The following is a 21,560-nucleotide window of genomic DNA, read 5'->3' as shown; positions in this document are numbered from 1 at the left end:
CCTGGCTAGGACAGGAGGTTGTGACTATACATAAAATATCTTTATTCATCCAGGGTAATCAGCTCCTCAGAGATAGACTGAGACCCCTTCTTATAAGGAGCAGGAAAGGAGAAACTGGAGATAGATTTGGCTAAAAATCTAATGAGACTCTAGAAGTTTGGTTGTTCCCAGTAGCAGATGCAAAAGCCACACCAGTTCTGCTTGTTGAGAAGGCAGATGGAAATCAATTCATCACCTAATGACTGACTTCAAGCTCCTAGAATTCCAGTTGAGCTATTTCAAATCCTAAAAGATGATGCTGTAAAAGTGCTGCACTCAATATGCTAGCAAATTTGGAAAACTCAGCAGTGGCCACAGGACTGCAAACGGTCAGTTTTCATTCCAATCCCAAAGAAAGGCAATGCCAAAGAATGCTCAAACTACTGCACAATTGCACTCATCTCACATGCTAGCAAAGTGATGCTCAAAATTCTCCAAGCCAGGCTTCAATAGTACATGAACCGTGAACTTCCAGATGTTCAAACTGGATTTAAAAAAAGCAGAGGAACCAGAGATCAAATTGCCAACATCCACTGAATCATCAAAAAAACAAGAGAGTTCCAGAAATTTTTGCTTTATTGACTACGCCAAAGCCTTTGACTGTGTGGATCACAAAAAACTGTGGAAAATTCTTAAAGAGATGGGAATACCAGACCACTTGACCTACCTCCTGAGAAATCTGTATGCACGTCAAGAAGCAACAGTTAGAACTGGACATGGAACAACAGACTGGCTCCAAATAGGAAAAGGAGTACGTTAAGGCTGTATATTGTCACCCTGCTTATTTAACTTATACGCAGAGTACATCATGAGAAACGCTGGACTGGATGAAGCACAAGCTAGAATCAAGATTGCTGGGAGAAATATCAATAACCTCCGATATGCAGATGACACCACCCTTATGGCAGAAAGCAAAGACGAACTTAAGAGCCTCTTGATGAAAGTGAAAGAGGAGAGTGGAAAAAGTTGATTTAAAGCTCAACATTCAGAAAACTAAGATCATGGCATCTGGTCCCACCACTTTATGGCAAATAGATGGGGAAACAGTGGAAACAGTGACAGGCTTTATTTTGGGGGGCTCCAAAATCACTGCAGATGGTGACTGCAGTCATGAAATTAAAAGATGCTTGCTCCTTGGAAGAAAAGTTATGACCAACCTAGATAGCATATTAAAAAGCAGAGACATTACTTTATCAACAAAGGTCCCTCTAGTCAAAGCTATGCTTTTTCCAGTTTTCATGTATGGATGTGAGAGATGGACTATAAAGAAAGCTGAGCGCCAAAGAATTGATGCTTTTGAACTGTGGTGTTGCAGAAGACTCTTGAGAGTTCCTTGGACAGCAAGGAGATCCAACCAGTCCATCCTAAAGGAAATCAGTCCTGAATATTCATTGGAAGGGATGACGCTGAAGCTGAAACTCCAATACTTTGCCACCTGATGCGAAGAACTAATTCATTTGAAGAGACCCTGATGCTGGGAAAGATTGAAGGCAGGAGGACAAGGGGACAACAGAGGATGAGATGGTTGGATAACATCACCGACTCAATGGACATGAGTTTGAGTAAGCTTTGGGAATTGGTGATGGACAGGGAGGCTTGGCGTGCTGCAGTCCATGGGGTTGCCAAGAGTTGGACACAACTGAGCAACTGAACTGAAGCTCCTACCCACTCTGGCCATGAATACATTATTGATGACATGAGGGTGGACGAAGAATAGGCAAAGACTAATTAGGGCTTGTTGCAGTGAGTCTTTATATCCACAATGAAGCCATCATCTCACAATCACCCACAATCACTCACAATTTCCCACAGAGGGGAAACTATAACTTCCTGGAGGGCCACTGTAACTCAGGCCTGGATTTATAGTGGAAATCACGAATGCCCAGATGATGGTTAGGTGGAGCAATTTATTCAATGGGTACCATCAATCTTTGAGGGACAGTTAGATCTTCTCTTGTGCCCCAAAGAGAGACGCTGGAAAACTATTTGGTTCTAGGCAACCGATTTTCCAGAATGGAAGCCTAGACACAGATCGAGATAAGTGCCCTTCAGGCTAAGAGAGGGTGTTAATGGCTTGAACTGGGTCCCACTGGCAAATTTATCTGTTGAAGTCCTAAGCCTAGTACCTCAGAATGTGACCTTATTTTAAGATGATGTCTTTATAGAAGTAATCCAGTTAAAATGAAGTCATAAGTATGACTGGGGCCCCCATAAAAAGGGGAAATTTGGACATAGACGCACATAAGTTCAAGGGAGAATGCCATGTGAACATGATGATCGTCATCTACAAGTGCCGGGGACCAGCCCCGGCTGATCCAGGGTATTCGAAGGAGAGACGGCGTAGGCGAAGATCAGGAAACAATTGCTTAATTAAACGTTAATTAAGGATATAAAGAGTAATAGAATGAGGATAGCTCAGTAAAATTCAGTGAAGAAAAGAGGCTGAAATAAGGATAGCTCAGTGAGGAAATTCAGTGGAGAAAAGAGGCTGAATAATTCAGCCAGAAGGTAAGAGAAAGAACGACATGGTGAGACCAAGTTTCGGTGAACAAGGCCCGCACTTTATTTTCCAAAGTAGTTTTTATACCTTAAGTTATGCATAGAGGATAATGGGGGAAGGGGTAGAGTCTTGCAGCAAACCAGGCTTTCTTCCTGCAAACTTATCATATGCAAAAGCTTAGGTGATTTGCATCATCTTCTGGCCCGGAGGCCTGTTAACATTTTAAGACCTTTTCTTCAGAAAACTTATTTTTCTCTAAAGGTGATTGGTCAGGAGCCACCCTCCAAAAGCATTAGATAAAGTTGCATTCCTACAGAGCAAAGGTGTGGTGGGCTATAACAAGAAAAAGAATTAACTCAAGGGTCCCAGGTTACAAACATTAAAGCTACTACTTACACCAATTATATTAATCAATACACTGCCAGGGACACAGCAGGTAAGGGATATGGAAACTTAGCAGCAAACATTGGCCCAACAAGTGAAAATCCCTTCACCAATACAATTTCTAATCAATCTTTTAACTACTCAAAAGAATCTGTGTTTAGACAGTTTAGAACATCTCCTGCCTCTCACAGTTGGGAGGCTCTGAACAATCACATGTGGCCGGAAAAACCTATTCAGGCAGGCTAGAGGATTTCCAAAGGAGTTTGTAGGTTAAACACTGTCACACCCAGGAATTATTAACTGGAGCTGTAAGCTAACTCTTTTTTCAGAGAGAGGTAGTGGGGGACAGCCCCCCATAAAGTCAGAGGTGTAGGTGACAGCACAAAGCAGAAAGTAGGCAGACTCTGGTTTTTGGGGGTAGATTGCTTGAGAATTTCCAGGGAGACTCCTGAGGCTTGATACCGCCTTTGCGTATGTCAAGCCTCCTTCCTCATGACCTTTGCCACTGGCGGAGCTCGCTCCCCACATCCAAGGCCTGTGCCAGTGACTAACAATTATGCAGACAGGAGCTGTGGCAAAGTTATGTGGCTACTAGGCACTGGCTCTCTAGGGGTTTGGATATGGTGCTTGCCTGACGTCACCACTTAGAACACTCCATTTGAAAGATACTGTCTTGCTTGTTTTTGAGTTCTGGTGGACACTGAGAGATAGACAAAGCAAAGTGTTGCTGCACCCTGATGTGCCTCTCAGGAGGTGAGTCAGAAAGGAGAACACCAGGGGAATTCCCTAGTGCTCCAGTGGTTAGGACTCTGTACTTTCACTACTGTGGCCCAAGTTCAATCCCTGGTTAGTGAACTAAGATACTACAAGCTGTACGGCAAGGCAAAAAAAAAAAAGGAGGGGGTGGGGGAGAAAGAAATGAGAACAATGTCCAGGAAAGAAGTAAACCTAGCGTTAAGTGGTTAGTCACTCTCTAGATGTGCTGATTCAAATGCAGGGTATATACTTAAACGTTGGGTTTCTTGGGGGCTTCAACACACTGAGGTTCCTGACAAAGCCTTGGCCTGTTTCATGGATGGATCAGCTAAGTTGAAGGCCGTGGGGTGTACTGAGCAGCTACTGTTGTGCAACACGAAGAAAAATGTTTAAAACTATGCATGATATGCATGGAAGGGGCGTCCCTGGCAATCCAGTGGTTAAGACTCTGTGTCCCCAATGCAGGGGCACAGGTTCAATCCCTGGTCAGGGAACTATGATCCTATATGCTGCAAGGTGCAGACAAAGAAACAAAAAAACTATGCACAGAAACGCCGCTCACTGGGCAGAGTTACGAGCTATGGTACTTGCCTTGAGAAGACCTATGCATAAATATCCTGTTACATTTTCACTGATTCAGGGCAGTTTGGGCTGTTACCTGGCTGCAGGATGCCTAGATGGTCAAGTCTCCGCCTTTTTGAAGATACCATTATGGCAGCAGATTACACAAGATCCAAATTCCCTGTGTGTGACCCAGGTGATGTCTATGGAAAAGGTGTTCTTGGATGAACATCAGTGGAATCAGCAAACTCATAAGATCTGGGATGCGCATTGCACAAGGCAGGGTAAATGGTTCACAATCCAAGACTGAGCCCCAAAACAAGTTGTTTGAGCACACAAAGTCAAGAAAGCCTGGCAGACTGCCAGCTACAAAGGCCAGTGGCAAAGGACACTTTGGGGCACATAGCAAAGAGGTACTGGATCTGGCCTGTCCTGGCAAATAGACTGTGTAGGTCCCTTATCATTCTCGTAAGGATGGCATTGGACACTGGCTGCATAGATACCTTTCCAAGGCATGGCACTGCCATCTTCATCCACACAGCAGATGGGGGTGGAGCACTAGTGAAAGACTCTTAGATGGACTGTACTACATATTTGGATTCCCAAGAGCAGCCAATCAGACAGTGGCACCACTTTTATAGTAACAACTGCCTACCAGTGGGCAGCTACTTGGGGGTATTCACTGGATCTTTCATGCCTCATATCACTCCCAGGGAGCAGGTGCCATTGAAAGAAGAAATAGACACTTAAAGGAGAAACTGAAAAAGATAACTGGACAACCAAGGCTCAGTTCCCAGTGGACACTTAAGAAAATCAGTTTGGACTATAAATGTGGCAATTCACCAGAAGAGTACCTCCTGTTTAAGCAATTTTTCATTATGATGTGGGGAAGGTGGCAAGAGGTCCAGATAGGCTGTAAGACACCCGAACTACATAATTCCTTCTTCTCATTCTTCCATTTTTCTTCCCACACCTACCCCCTTGGGAAACCAGGCCACCGGAATTTGCAAGTAGAAAGATGAGTCAGGGAGTGAACTACTCAAACTTGATGCTTCTTCAGTCACCATCTCTGCTTGCCACTGTTGCACAATCATAGATGTTGATGCTAATGACCATGATATGAGGTGACAACTCCTAAGGTGGTCTTGATGTGGCCCCCATGTCAGGAGGTGGGAGATGTTCTAGGGTGGTACCAGGTATACAAGAAAGAAACAACTGAGGCACCTCAGGAGAAACCAGGGATCATGTGAGGGTAAGACACAGGAGGATGGGGACAAAGAATAGAGTGACTGCTAGAGAGACTGCTCAAACTGATCATGTGGCTGTGAAAATGACAGGCGCACCTGTAGCGTGTGGGACATCGGAGATCAACCCTGGGAGGCTGGGGGTGGAGGGAGGGACTATTAATCTCTCTCTTTCAGTTCTTGTCTACAGACATCTCACCAGTTTAATCCAGACTGCTGTCACCACCCTCAACTTGACCACTGGCCAGAGAGAATCTGATCTGAAAACTCTCAGAAATGTCCCAAGATCCAGTGACATCAGAAAACTAGTCTCCACTAAAGATGACAGAGCAAGATTAACTTTCTGGACATTGATTTGGCCTGTTCGGCCTCATCCTGCTACCGTTGGCCTCTTTTGTTTATTCATCAGTCACGGGTTGTTCTACATGCTTCAGCATGGGTGGCAATAGACAATCACACTGCCCAGAACTTGTGTGGCCCAGCTGAGGTGGGGGAGGTGTGGTTGCTGACAACTCTAGTTGTCCCCTGAACAGGGAGCCTGGGTGCAGTCTGCTGCTGCTGCTGCTGCTGCTGCTGCTGCTAAGTCGCTTCAGTCGTGTCCGACTCTGTGCGACCCCAGAGATGGCAGCCCACCAGGCTCCCCCGTCCCTGGGATTCTCCAGGAAAGAATACTGGAGTGGGTTGCCATTGCCTTCTCCGGTAGTCTGCTGCAGTCCAAATCAGGTCAGATCAGATCAGATCAGTCACTCAGTCGTGTCCGACTCTTTGCGACCCTATGAATCGCCTAGTCAAACTAGAGAGAGTCATGGTTGTAGTGACTTCCACCTGATGGTGCCTAAGACAAACAGAACAGATTTGGTATGAGCTCCTAACAGTAAAATTAGAATATCTATCTGGGGACTTCCCCAGTGATCCAGTGGCTAAGACGCCGTGCTCCCAATACAGGAGGCCAGGGTTTGATCCCTGGTCCGGGAACTAGATCCCATGTGCCGCAATGAAGATCTAAGATCCCACATGCTGAGACTAATACCCGATGCAGCTAAATAAATATATAAAAGTAAATATTTAGAATGTCTGTCTGATGGGGTGATCTCTGCCTCTGAGAATCCTTAGCTGGATCAGTGAAAGGTCAGGGTTGGAGCCATGGGGCAAACTCACACACATATCCACACATTCAAAGACCTGAGCTACAGCTTAAGAGCTCAAAACATGAGTTTTGGCAGACTTTGTGATCCTCCTGGAACATGAGAGACTGAAGGACTGTACGGTATGTCATTATATCTCAAGAAAGCTGTCAGAAGGAAAAAAAAAAACACATTAAAATCACGTAAAAGTGAAAGTGATAGTCACTCAGTCGTGTTCGACTTTTTGCGACGCCATGGACTGTAGGTAGCCCTCAAGGCTCCTTTGTCCATGAGATTCTCCTGGCAAGAATACTGGAGTGCGTTGCCATTCCCTTCTCCAGGGGATCTTCTTAAACCAGGAATCGAATCCAGGTCTCCTGCATTACAGGCAGATTCTTTACAATCTAAAATCTCCCTTCAAATAAAAAAAAACGGAATATTGCCTTGTGATGTTCTATTCTCCTACTCAGGGGCCTGTTTGGTTTACTGATGATGGTTCTTTAGGGAGGCTCTCAGCACAGGAAAAACAACACTGAAACAGCAAGTAAACAGTCGGAGGACAAAAGTGAACTCATAAACACCAAGTGCTTTTTGGCCAGTGTCAACAAACCTGGCCCGAAAAGCTGGCAACCATCTAGTAGATAAACAGACAGAGAGATGTAACTTCAGGCACAGGGCACCCTTTTGCCTCCCCTGACAGATGCCAGCAAGAGGCATCATTTAGGGTCAAAGGTGAAGAGGAGTCCAGCTGGGACAGTCATGAGTCAGTGCTGTCCAAGTGTCATCAAGAGTTTAGCCTCAACCCCCTCACACAAGTGGAATTCACATTTCCAAGTGACAGAAGGTGCTAAATATTTAACAGCATTCCCAGGTTCTCCTTGCTCTGAATCTTGCCTTGAGCGCTCTTCTCGAAGATCAGACCAAGCCAGGTGTCCATATGGACTCATGATGAGCATGATTACTTGTATTTTTTATTATGAATATTTTAATGTGTGTGATTTAAAAAGTAACACTATATACTGTCCCTCCAGAATCAAGAACTTTTAATATTTGTCATATTTGTTTTAAATATTTTTTAAACATGAAAGCATTTCAAAGTCCCCTTTTTATCTTTCCCTTTGCCCTGGCCCCAGAGCAGCCACTATCTTGAATTTGAAAAGTGTTTGTTCTGTCAATATTTATGTAATTTTATTACATATTATATGTAATATAATATGTAATATTATATACACACACAATGATAGCTCATATCATCTTCATGTGGCTTTTAATTTCTAGAAATATTGACAGTATCTTACATATCATGCTTATTTAAATTATATGCAGAGTACATCATGCAAAATGCCAGGCTGGATGAATCACTCTGAAATTAAGATTGCTGAGAGAAATATCAATAACTTCAGATATGCAGATGACACCACCCTTATGGCAGAAAGTGAAGAGGAACTAAAGAGCCTCTTGATGAAAGTGAAAGAGGAGAGTGAAAAAGCTGGCTTAAAACTCAACATTCAGAAAACTAAGATCATGTCATCTGGTCCCATCACTTCATGACAAATAGATGGGGAAACAATGGAAACAATGACAGACTTTATTTTTGGGGGCTCCAAAATCACTGCAGATGGTGACTGCAGCCATGAAATTAAAAGACATTTGCTCTTTGGAAGGAAAGCTATGACAAACCTAGAAAGCATATTAAAAACCAGAGACATCACTTTGCCAACAAAGGTCCATATAGTCAAAGCTATGGTTTTTTCCAGTAGTCATGTACTAATGTGAGAACTGGACCATAACGAAGTCTGAGTGCCAAAGAATTGATGCTTTCAAACCATGGTGCTGGAGAAGACTCCTGAGAGTCCCTTGGACAGCAAAGAGATCAAAGCAGTCAATCCTAAAGGAAATCAACCTGAATATTCATTGGAAGGACTGATGCTGAAGCTGAAACTCCAATACTCTGGTTAGTTGATACGAAGAGCCAACTCATTGAAAAAGATCCTGATGTCAGGAAAGATTGAAGGCAAAGCAGGAGGAGAAGAGGGTTATAGAGGATGAGATGGTTGGATGGCATCATCCACTTAATGGACATGAGTTTGAGCAAACTCCAGGAGATAGAGAAGGACAGGGAAGCCTGGCATGCTGCAGTCCATGGAGTTACAAAGAGTAGGATACAACTGAGCAACTGAACAACAACACATATCATTTTATACTCAACTTTGGTTCTGAGTTCTATTTCTTTAATGGAAGATAGTTGATTTACAATATTGTATTAGTTTCTAGTGTACAAAAAGTAATTCCATTTGACATATATATATACACATATGTATATATATTTTTCTTTTTCATATTGTTTTACATTATAGGTTATTACAAGATATTGAATATAATTCCCTGTGCTATATAGTAGCTCCTTGCTGTTTATCTATTTTATATATAGTAGTGTGTATCTGTTAATCCCAAACTCCTAATTTATCCCTCTCCCTGCTAAGTTCTATATTGATATATAAAAGCTTGTGCATGCATTACAACTATTGCATAGTGTTCCACTATATGACTATATCACAATCTATCTACCCTGTTGATGGGCATTTAATATGCTTCTGAATTTTTTATTTTACAAACAAAGCTACAAAAAAAAAACACTTTTGTGCATGTGTGCAGCCATTACTTTGACAATCATAAAAATGTCTGCTTTTATGCAAGACAGAAACACTGTCATAAGGTTACAAAGACATGCACAGGATAGGTGAACAGTAAGAATTTCCCTCTGACTGTTTACTGTAGAGAAACAATGGGCTGAGAGTAGAGGAAGATCTAAAGGTGATCCAAGAAAAGGCATTGCCTGTGACATCTTCAGAGAGGCTATTAGGAAAACGGAAGTATTTCCCAGCCCAAAGCCACGCTCCTGACACACCCAGAGGCAAACCTCTGTACACTGTGTACACCTGCCAGTTGGGCTGGTCTGGAGTGGAACAATGAGAGTATTCCAAGAACAAGGACAAGGGTGACGAGCAATGGACACAGAACTAAAAAGAGGGTGCAGACACAGAAGTGGACATCAAAAGTAAGGACACAGAGCCAAACAGGAGTACAAGAGGAAGACCTATTAAAGACTTCAAAATATTATGCTGGACCAGGAAGCTAGGTCAGCCATCCTTTTATCTCTTGCTCTCCATTCTTTTGTTGTTGTTCTTAAAAATTTTAAAGGGAATATGTATATGCACACTGTTAAAATGTAAACAGTACAAAAAGGGTACAAAAAGACTCAAAAGTTGGTGAATTATGCCTGGGCAGGATGAAGCCAGAGGAAACTCTGATGGAGGTTCATAGCAGTCCTGCAGTAAAAAGTTAAGTCTTTCTCCTAAGTCTCATGTCCAGACTCAAGACTCTTACAGAGAAGCAGCTGAAATTACCAATTTCTTGTGTGTCCTCCCAGGGATATTTTATACACATTCTCTCTCTCTCAGTAAAAAAATTTCAAACAGTAAAAAACTTTTGCCTGCAATGCAGGAGACCCTGGTTCAGTCCCCGGGTCAGGAAGATCCCTTGGAGAAGGGAATGGCTACTCACTCTAGTATTTTTGCCTGAAGAATTCCATGGACAGAGGAGCCTATCGGGCTACAGTCCGTGGGGTCACAAAGAATTGGACACAACTAAGCACGATGGCATATTATATGGTTTTGGACCTTACTTTCCTTCCATATCATAGCAAGAAATTCATATTAATACACATAGATTTAAAAGATTTAACATTTTAAGATGTTTTTAATTTATTTGTGTATTTTTATTTTGATTCTGCTGGGTCTTTGTAGCTGCATGCAGGCTTTCTCTAGTGGCAGCAAGAAGGAACTATTCCCTAGATGCAGTGCACGTGCTTCTCATTGCGATGGCTTCTCTTGTTATGGAGCACAGGCTCTAGGGCATGCAGGCTTCAGCAGCTGCAGCACGTAGGTTTAGAAGTTTCGGCTCTCAGGTGATGACTCAGTAGCTACGGTGCACAGGCTTAGTTGTCCTACAGGATGTGGAATCTTCCTGGACCAGGGATTGAACCTATGTCTCCTGAATTGGCAGGCGGATTCTTAACCACTAGACCACTAGGAAAGCCTTCCTGCCTCTATTCTTTTTAATGGCTGCATAAAATTTCATTGTATGAATGTACTATAACTTAATTAGTTCCCTACTGCGACATGTAGGTCATTCTAACATTTCCCAATCAGAAATACTGCTATATTGAATAGTCTGGAATATTTCAATGACCACAAATTTTATCTGTAAGATAAAAATTCTGGCAGTGCATTTGCTAAGTTGGTATAAGTGACACTTTATACCCTAATGGTAACGGTAATCACGTCCGACTCTGCGATCCCACGGACTGTAGCCCACCAGGTTCTTCTGTCCATGGGATTATCCCAGCAAGAATACTAGAGTAGGTTGCCATTTCCTTCTCCAGGGGATCTTCCTGACCCAGGGATCGAACTCGAGTCTCCTACGGCTCTTGCATTGGCAGGCAAATTGTTTACCACTGAGCCACCTATACCCTAATACCTAGTTTCAAATTTCCCATCCCTGAGTCTTTAAAGCGATACATTAGACTCCACCAGAGTCTCAGGGACAATTTGTAAATGTCTGCCAGATGAGACTGAGGAATATTTGAGCCAAGTCAAGGTAACTGGAGGATAATCTCGGGAAGGCTTGATGGTAACCTGAGCACTGGGAAAGAAAATCCATCTAATCAACGGTATTATCCAAACTGAAGAAAGAATGTGTTAACAGGATGAGAGAGGTCATTACAAAACCCAGAAGGAGGAGCCAAACAGCAAAAATAGGCAGTGTTTATCTCTGAAGAGAGAGATACTTAATCTAATGAACAGGCACCAGAGAAGCACGTTCAAACAGGTTTATCCAAGGCCTAGATGAAATGTTTTTCCATGCAATTCTATGCTTTAGTTCTGTACACCAGGCAATCCATTAAAGCAGTTACTAATTTCTCTCCCTAGGTACCTGGATTCTAGGAAGAGGTTAAGCCTATTAAAGAGGGCCACATACTTTTTGATACCTCTGCCATTAATAGGTCAGGTCTCCATCCTCTTCTCTAGGTTCTGGGTGTGCTCTGTAACTGCTCTGATGGGTAGAATACAGCAAAAATGATGCTAGGCCAGTTTCCACTTTCATCTCTTGGAATATCCACTCTGGGGGAAACCAGCACCCTGGAAGAAGTCTTGACTATCCAGAGACCCACCATGCTGTGAGGAAGTCCCAGGCTAGCTATGTGGAGAAAGAGATACTCAGCCATTTTGGTCAAACCAGTCCAGGCACCCAACATGCAACTGAAGACGCCATCTTGGAAATTCCAGCCCCAGCATATGTGACATGGAGAAAAGTTAAGGAAACCAGCTAAAAGTCAGACCTGAGGCCCAAATATATGGCCCTACCTGATCCATCTCAGACATCTTCACCCATTCAAACTAAAGCTCCATTCCTCTGTGAAGCAGACATATGCCATTTCTGATATGAACTACCCAAATTCCTGACCCACAAAATCATGAGGAAAATAACAAACTGTTGCTTTAAGCTACTAAGTTTGGGGATAGTTTGACGGGTAGGAGCAACTAGAATAGGGGGCTTCTGTGTGATGAAGTATAAGATCCCTGGGAGGGCTAAGTTTTGTAAATAAATACTCCAATCCACAATTTGTTTCTATGGGTTTGGCCAATGGGGGTCAGTCCCCAATAGTCTACCCATGCTTAATGAACTGACAAAATTTAGTTTCTGAACCTGCAAAGCTAAAACCTGAAGTGCCAGTCTTGATCAATATGCCCATCTCCATTATCGTCTGTTTTTCACTCTATCTTATGTCAAACAACTCAGATTAGGGAGCTGAGAAGAGTCTCACAAAGTTTACCACCAGATGTAGCTACAGCTCAGTACCACTCACAGCCTTTTGACTGGTACACGAAATGTATTTATTTATCAAACATTACCAAGAACCTCCCCTGTACCCAAAACTGTGCCTGGTGCTGGGGGGACACAGAGCTGGGAAAAACATAGGCCCATCCCTTGGAACTTCACACCCCAGTCTCTAAGCCACATAAATAGGCAATGACAAGAAACAAATGCATTTAGGGGACCTGCCTGGTGGTCCAGTGGCTATGACTTTGTGCTCATAATGCAGGGAGCCTGGGTTTAATCCCTGGTCATGGAACTAGATCCCACATGCCACAACAAAGAATTAGAATGCTGCAACTAAAGACCTGCATGCCACAACTAAAGATCCCACATGCTGCAATGAAGATCAAAGATCCCATGAGCTGCAACTAAGACCCAGCACAGTCAAATAAATAAATGAGCATTAAAAAGAAAAGAAAGAAATACACGCACTTAAATGTATAGCAAACCTAAAAGGAGAAAAAGATAGCAATACATCAGGAGACAGAAAATCCACTTCATCATCCAGACAGAAAATCAATACAGAAACATTGACTTTAAATGACACATTAGGTCAGATGAACTTAACAGATTTACACAGAACATTTCACCCCAAAGCGACAACATACACATTCTTTTCAAGCAAATATGGAACGTTCTCCGGTATAGATCAAATGTTAGGCCACAAAAGAAGTCTTAATAAATTTAAGAAGACTGAAATCTGATCAGGCATCTTTTCCCACATAATGGTATGACTAGAAATCAACTGCAAGAAGAAATCTGGACAATTCACAAATACTGGTTAAAGAGATAAAACAACATGGAGATTGTGGAGATTAAACAACATGCTACAGAAACTACTAAGTCAAAGAAGAAATCAAAAGAGAAGTTAAAATAACTGAAGATGAGTGAAAATGGAAAATACAACATACCAAAACTTAAAGAAGGGGTGCCTAGGTAAAGGAGGCCGGGGATGCAAATGTTTGCTTGAGATATTTAAGGATGATTCCCCAGGTCCTGTGGGGATTCCTGAGCAAGTGAACAACTTATCAAACATGCTTTTAGGGGCACTGACGTGGCAGTGGTGTGTGGGTAGATTGTTGGGGCAGATCAAGCAACAATGGAGACCAAGCAGGAGGGAACACCCAGACATCATCCCTTTCCAGAGTCACTATGGGGCTGCCCATGCTGCCAGCCAAGATGCAGACAAGCAAGGAGGTTGACATGGTGATGAAGCTGCTGAACATGGGAATGATATCCTCTGTGTTGGGCAGAACAAAGCCTACTGGGTTCAAAAGGTCACAGATCATCTGGCCTTTGATGTTAATGTCCAGTAGAAGGTGGGAACAAGCTTTGCGGAAAGGATGCAAAGAGCGGTAAAAGCCAAAATTGATGGCAGGCAGCAAAAACAGTTTCAAAAAGGAAGTTCACAGCAATAAATGCCTACATTAAGAAATAAGAAGGATGTAAAAAAAGAAGAAGAAGAAAAAAACAACAAGGAAGGTCTCACACAACATAATGTTACACCTCATGGAACTAGAAAAAAGGACAAACTAACCTCAAAGTTATAGAAGAAAAAAACAAAGGTCTAAGAGAAAGAAATAGAGACTAAAAAGACAATAGAAAAGATCAGTGAAACTAACAGCTGGCTTTTTAAAAAGCCAAACAAAATAGACAAACCTTTAGCTAGACTCACAAAGGAAAAAAGAGAAGAGAACTCAGATAAATAAAATCAGAAATGAAAGAGGAGGCATTACAACTGATACTACAGAAATACAAAGGATCACAAGAGACTATTGTGAACAATTAAATGCCAACAAATTGAATAACCTAGAAGGGATGGATAAATTCCTAGAAACACACATCATACCAAAATTGAAACAGGAAAAATAGAAAATCTGAGCAGATCAGTAAAAAGATTGAATCAGTCACCAAAATTCTTAACAAACAAAAGTCAAAGATCAGGAGGCTTCACTGGGGAATTCTACCAAGCATTTAAGGAAGAATTAATACCAAACTTTTCCCCAAAAGTGGGGGAGGGGAGGAAGGAACACTTTCAAACTCATTTTATGATGCTGAAATTTGCCTAATACTAAAACCAGACAAGGACACTACAAGAAAAGAAAAGTACAGGCTAGTATTCTTGATGATTATAAATGAAAAAATCTTCACCAAAATATTAGCAAACCAAATTCAACAACATATTAAAAAAAAAACAAAAAACATTCTCCATGATCAAGATGGATTTATTTCAGGGATGCAAGGATGGTTGAACTGCAAATCAATGAATGTAACAACACATTAACAAAATGAAGGATAAAAATCATAGGGTCATCTCAACAGATACAGAAAAAAAATTTGACAAAATTCCACATTTGTTTATGATAAAAATGCTAACAAAAGTGGGTACAGAGAGAATGTACTCTTAACATAGGAGTTCTCTTGAGAGTCCCTTGAACAGCAAGGATATCAAACCAGTCAATCCTAAAGGAAATCAGTCCTGAATATTCATTAGGAGGACTGATGCTGAAGCTGAAGCTCCAATACTTTCGCCACTGATATGAAGAACTGACTCATTGGAAAAGACCCTGATGCTGGGAAAGATTGAAGGCAGGAGGAGAAGGGAACAACAGAGGATGAGATGGTTGGATGGCATCACTGACTCAATGGACATGAGTTTGAGTAAGCTCTGGGAGTTGGTGATGGACAGGGAAGCCTGGCAAGCTGCAGTCCATGGGGTCACAGAGTTGGATACGACTGAGTGACTGAACTAACTGTTAACATAATAAAGCTTATATGTAACAAGCCCATGGCTAATATCATAGTCAACTAAAAAGCTGAAAGCTTTCCCTGTAAGACCAGGAACAAGACAGATGCCCACTCTTGCCACTTTTATTCAAAATAGTATTGGAAGTCCTAGACAGAGCAATTAGGCAAGAAAAAAAGAAGGTATCCAAATCAGAAAAGAAGTAAAACTATCACTATTTGAAGATGACCTGATATACAGAAAACCCCAAAGACTCTACCAAAACAACTAATAGAAGCAATAACTGAATCCAGTAAAGCTTCAGGATAAAAAATCAAAATACAAAAATCAGTTGAATTTCTATAAGCTAATAACAAACAATCAGAAAGAGAAATTAAGAAAATACTCTCATTTGCAATTGTATCAAGAAAAATAAAATATCCCGGAAACCTGTTCACTGAAAATTATGACATTGAAGAAAGAGATTAAAGAAGACAAGTGGGAAGATATTCCATGCTCATGGATTGGAAAAACTAGTATTATTAAAGTGTCCATACTATCCAAAGCAATCTACAGATTCATTGCAATTCCTACTAAAATTCCAATGACATTTTTCACAGAAATAGAACGAACAGTCCTAAAGTTTACATGTAATTAAAAATGACCCTGAATATTCAAAGCAATCTTGAGAAAGAAGAACAAAGCTGGAGGGTTTGTGTCCTGATTTCAAAGTATATTACAAAACTATTATGCCAATAGGTATTGGCATACACACATATACACAGATTAGTGGAAGAACAGAGAGCCTAGAAATAAGCCCATATATATATTATAAATTATTTATGACAAGGGAGTAAAGAATATATAATAGGACAGCCTCCAAAATAAATGGTTTTGGGAAAACTGGATATCCACATGCAAAATATTACTATCCTACACTATACACAAAACTTAACCCAAAATGGTTAAAGATCTGAACATAAAATCTGAAACCATAAATATCCCAGAAGAAAACATAGGTGGTAAGCTACTTGACGTTAGCCTTGATGATGATTTTTTTTTGATTTGACAGCAAAAGCAAAGGTAATGAAAACAAAAATAAACAAGTTGGACTACATTAAACCAAATAACTTCTGCACAGCAAAGGAGACCATCAATAAAATGAAAAGACAACCTACCAAATGGGATAAAATATTTGCAGATCATATATCTGATAGGAGTTAATATCCAAATACATGAAGAACTCAAACAATTCAATAGTAAAACAAACAAATAAAATCCAATTAAAATATGGGCAGAGGATCTGAATTGACATTTTTCTTTAAAAGACATACAGATGGCCAACAGGTAAAAGAAAAGGTAGTCATCATCACTAATCATCAGGGAAATGCAAATTAAAACTTTAATGAGATATCACCTTGTACCTGTCAGAATGGCTCAAAGACAAAAAAAAAAAATAAGCGTTGGGAAGGATGTGGAGAAAAGGGAACTCTTGTGCACTGTTGGTAAGAATGTAAATTGGTGCAGCTACTATGGAAAACAGTATGGAGGTTTCTCAAAAAATTAGAAATAGAACTATGATATGATCCAGTGGTTCTACTTCTCGGTATTTATCCAAAGAAAATGAAAACACTATTTACTTCAATGTTCACTGCAGCAGTATTTACAATAGGCAAGACATAGAAGCATAGAAGCATCCTAAGTGTTGATCAGTGGATAAATGACTAAATAAAATGTTACATACACACACACACAGGAATATTATTCAGCCATAAAAAACAAGGAAATCTTGCCATTTACAACATGGATATACTTGAAGGAATTATGCTAAATGAAATGTCAGACAGAGAAAAGCAAATACTGAATGATCTCATGTATATGTGGAATCTAAAATCGAAACAAACTAAAACAAAACTCAAACATACAGAAAACCCATCACCATAGGTTGCCAGAGGTGAGGGATGGGAGGAGGGCAAGATGGATAAAGGTGGTCAAAAAGTACAAACTTTCAGTTATAAAATAAGTAAGTGGGGATTACAGGACTACCTCCCAAGGTGTAATACACAGGATGGTGACTATGACAATACCATATGGTATATTTGAAAGTTGCTGAAAGAGTAAATCTCAAAGTGCTTCTCACAGGAAAAAAAATTTTCTTAAGTATATACATATATAAAAAAAATGATGCATGAAATGACAAATATGTACAGGAAGCATTAGGGAGACAGAAGAGGGGTCACCAACCCAGGCAGTCCACAATCAGAGCTACAGAATAGACAGTTGATCTTACCATTCTCAGGGTCCACACCTTTGAAAGATATCAATTTGTTGTAAATTTACATATAAATTTAAGATATGTTCACATTTCACTTTTTCAGCACTCTTGTCATTATTTTAGTTAGAAAAGAGAAGGGAACTGGCTTTTATGCACTTGCATGGTTCTCACATGTCTCAATTCCCAGTCCGACCCCTTAAGTCCTACAATGCTTCCCTAAGCTGATTTTATTAATTTTATGTGTAATATGCAGTTTTGGACAACTGATGGTGCAGAGGACATTATGGTCGGCTACCCTTATCTCAGTTCCACTCCTCCTCCTATGCAGTCGACACCTATTTAGGTGGCAGGGATCCCAGCCCCAGCTCTAGGAGTGAGCCTGCATGAGTCTAAGCTATAGCACACCTTTGGCCACTATGATGGGTTCAGGAACAGGCAATTAACCCAGGCCAATCAACTAAGTTCTGTGAGACAGCAGAGCCAAGAGAACTTCAGAAGAACAAAATGGTGGGTTGGATGGTCTCATGAATACCTGGAGCAAAATATACCTGATGGGCACACAGGTATATTATTAGACACAATAATCTAACACAATTATTAGACTTTTCTAATAGGAACCAATAAAGCTGGTTTATAGTTTAAACCTGTGAGAATGGCAACCAAACAGATCTGAACTGATAAAAAGTGAGTCACTGGAAGCATCCTCTTCCCCAAAAAAAGGGTATTAATGGGCTTTTAAGGATGTGCAGCCCTCCACTCTATACTAACTCACACCAGCCACACAGCGGAGGAGTTAATATATTGCCCATGGAGCAGCCCAGGTTCACGTGACTCCAGATCTTTGAAATACAAAGGCTAGAGCCAGGAGGCTCTGCAAAATTCGAGTCCTGATCTCTCCTTTAAAAGGCCACGCATTTCTGGCTTTCTCCTGCTTCCTCTTCCACTTTCTAGGGCAGTCGAGAATTTCTTTGGTAGTTACTGCTATAGAGATAATCCTGAGGAAAGCTTCCCAGTAAACTTTCCCTAAGAAATGGTAAGAAGTCCTAGTACCCACCCTTGGGGCATCCACTGGGTTGCTCACATTTCTAGAGGTTAAATCAAGCAGGAGAAGCTCTCAGGACTTTGGTTTCTTGGCTTACTTAGTTTCTTGGAGCAGAGCACACAGCAAATGATTTTTTTTAACCATCTCTGAGTGCATTGTGACCTGCCCACCATATCTCAAAAACATGAACCCAACAGAGAAGACCCCAGGGGAGATGGCAGTGGCCCAGCCAGGTGCAGAGAAATTGTTCAGTTTGGACTTTCAAAGCCTCACAGTCATTTTCTCTCTCATTGTTAACTCAGTCCAGTTTCCGGAGGGGGAGGGGAGGTGGTTGCTCAAATACTGCCATTTCTATTGCTATCGGAGGCTCTCTCTGATTCTCTTGCCCAATCCATCCCATGGCACATAACAGGGCAGTGTCCCTTGGAAGCCATCTTCTCCCCATGCCTGCTCAAGAGCCCACCATGACCCCTCAGAGGAACCCCCAGGACCCGCAGTCTGGCCTTCAAGGCCCTCCTCAAAGGCCTGTCATATCCCAAGTCCCCACAGTTCCTCCTCATTTTTTACTACTGCCCAGCACAGCCACTAGGTGACCAGTCAGTTCATCAGCCCAGCCCAAGGGCTGTCTATGCTTCCTGTCAATCACTGATAACCTCACATGTGCCTGGATGGCACAGTCTAATCAAAGGTCCCACTTCTCCCCCATCCCCAGACTGGCTTCTCCTCCCAGGGCACTCAGGTCTTTCTGAAATTAGTTGATTACTGATTTGTTTACTCTGACTCATTGGAAAAGACCCTGATGCTGGGAAAGACTGAAGGCAAGAGAAGGGGATGACAGACGATGAGATGGTTGGATGGCATCACTGACTCAATGGACATCATGAGTTTGAGCAAACTCCAGGAGCTGGTGAATGACAGGGAAGCTTGGCGTGTTGCAGTTCATGGGGTGGCAGAGTCAGACACCACTTAGTGACTGAACAACAACAATCCCCCTCTTCCCCAAAAGGAGCATTTAACCCCCATACGGGTATTGGCCATAATTTATTGAAGCTCAGTTCTTAGAAAAGTTCCCGGGGCAGAGTGGGTGCATTAATATTTAATAGTTCTCAGGGAGACAGATCCCACGTGAATCTCTTCGGTTCACTTCCTAAAACCTCTCCAACTTAACCAGCATTGGGTTTTCCAGTCTCTGTCCATTGACAGTGGGCTATCCATCCCTGCCTCATAACAGTGTTCCACTGGATAAACCTCTCACTGGATATTGATTTCTTAATAACAAAAATGTGCCTTTTCATTAATGTCTATGATTTTGCTTTCACTCTTTTAAGCAATGACATCTTTCTTTCCACTAAGGGCAAATTTACCCTGCAAACTGCCAAACCTCTGCAATCCTCCAGAAACCACTTCCTTTGAAAGAAGTCTGGTAGGGATATCACCACAGAAAAAGTGGTTCTATAACATCCCGCAGCTTGCACACTTGCAACTGCTATTCTATTACCAAGACAGTTCCCTTCTCTCCCAACCTCTATCCAATTTAATCCTAGCCTCCCGACTTATCTCCTACCTGTGCCCTCCGGCTTCATGCCCTTCCTTGACTTGTTTGTTCATTTCAACTCAGAACCGCTACACACGTCCAGGGTTATGACCACAGCCCCAGTCGGTCCCGGGCTACGTTCTCCTGATGTCCTCCACTTTTTGTTCATTGTCTCCTCATCCCCAGCCTCTCTGTCCCGGTGCTCACCGCATCCCTTTGGCCCGAGCCCCACCACCACCGCCACCACCCTCGCTCGGTTACCTGGAGCTGGTGCAAATGCAGAACGTAGCCTTGCACCAACAGCTGGAATAAGAGGCGTAGCTGCCCTGGCCCTGAAAGCTCGTCCAGGCTCCGCAGCCTCCGATCGCCAGGCCCGGTTCCGGGAGCCTCAGCCGCCTGGGCCGCAGGGAGGGCGGAGGGGATCGCCGCCTTGGCTCTGGCCCCGAACGAGCCGAGGCCAGGGAGTGCCGCCCGCCTCCCCAGCAGCGCCCATCGCAGCCTAGCGGAGCCCAGAGCGCCCATTCGGTTCATGGCTCGCCCCGCCGCGCCTTTGGCTCTCGAGCCAGAGCGCCTGGGATTTGCCCAGAGACAGAACAGCAGGGGCGGGTTCAAGGGTACCGGTGGCCCAGGGCGTGCCGGACTAAGGCGGGCCCTTATTGTTCCCTTTTCCTCGCGGTCTTCAGTCCCTCCAGATATGACCTAAGGGACTCACAGAAGTCACCCTTTCCAACTGGAAGCCTCCTGGCTCGGGAAGGGGCCGGACAACCCCAAGGCAGAAGATGCACGGGGGACTTAGGGGAGCCCGACGGAGCTCTGACGATGGCCGCCCCTTCCGCGACTGCCCACCTCGCACTTCCGCGAGCTCTCGAGGTGAACTCGAAGTTCGCTTGGTCTCAACTCCGGCGAGGAGTGCAGCGAAGTTCTGCACAACCCCGGAGCCCTCCGAGGCCGCGAGGCCCCACCCAGGGAGACCGGCCTTCGCTTGCCCTGCGGCCTGGCCTCCTCTCTTCCCAGGGGCCAGATGGAGCCGGCCGCTGGCTTTTTCCAAATAGTCCCCAGGATTAATCCCGGAGTCCGAGCGCTGAGCAAGAAAGCAAAAAAAAAAAAAAAAAAAAAAAAAAATCCTCCAAAGGAAAAACAAAATCCCAGAAAACCTGATTCTGTATCCAGAGTCGTCTGATTCTTTGGAGGGAGGAAGCCAAAGTAACTAATTTAAATATTAGGGGTTTTTTTTTGTTTTTTGGGTTTTTTTAATGCAATTCTACCCCTCTCCCACCCCATCACCCACTCACTCCCTTGTCAGCTGAGGCAGGATTTTTCAAAAGGCAGGTTGAGATTACCGGGTTGAGATTACATTTAGTGAATGTGACCAAAATGAACTTTTAATAAGATGGAAAAGAATAAAATAGAACAGAAAATATTTCAAGAAGGAGAAG

The 21,560-nt window shown here is 42.7% G+C and overlaps 1 protein-coding gene across 1 annotated transcript in view; it reads right to left on the bottom strand.

The window, feature by feature from the left end:
• CYP27A1 (cytochrome P450 family 27 subfamily A member 1) overlaps positions 1-21,076 on the bottom strand; it is a 42,635-nt gene extending 21,559 nt beyond the window's left edge. The window contains exon 1 of the mRNA XM_019976886.2: positions 20,386-21,076. Coding sequence (XP_019832445.1) covers positions 20,386-20,655 — 270 coding nt within the window. The 5' untranslated portion in view covers positions 20,656-21,076. The remainder of the gene's footprint in view (positions 1-20,385) is intronic.
• Positions 21,077-21,560: the final 484 nt, after the last annotated feature.

This window comes from Bos indicus, chromosome 2, assembly GCF_029378745.1.
Source record: "Bos indicus isolate NIAB-ARS_2022 breed Sahiwal x Tharparkar chromosome 2, NIAB-ARS_B.indTharparkar_mat_pri_1.0, whole genome shotgun sequence".
Classification (NCBI taxonomy): Eukaryota; Metazoa; Chordata; class Mammalia; order Artiodactyla; family Bovidae; genus Bos; species Bos indicus.
This window is presented reverse-complemented; position numbering and strand designations above follow the sequence as displayed.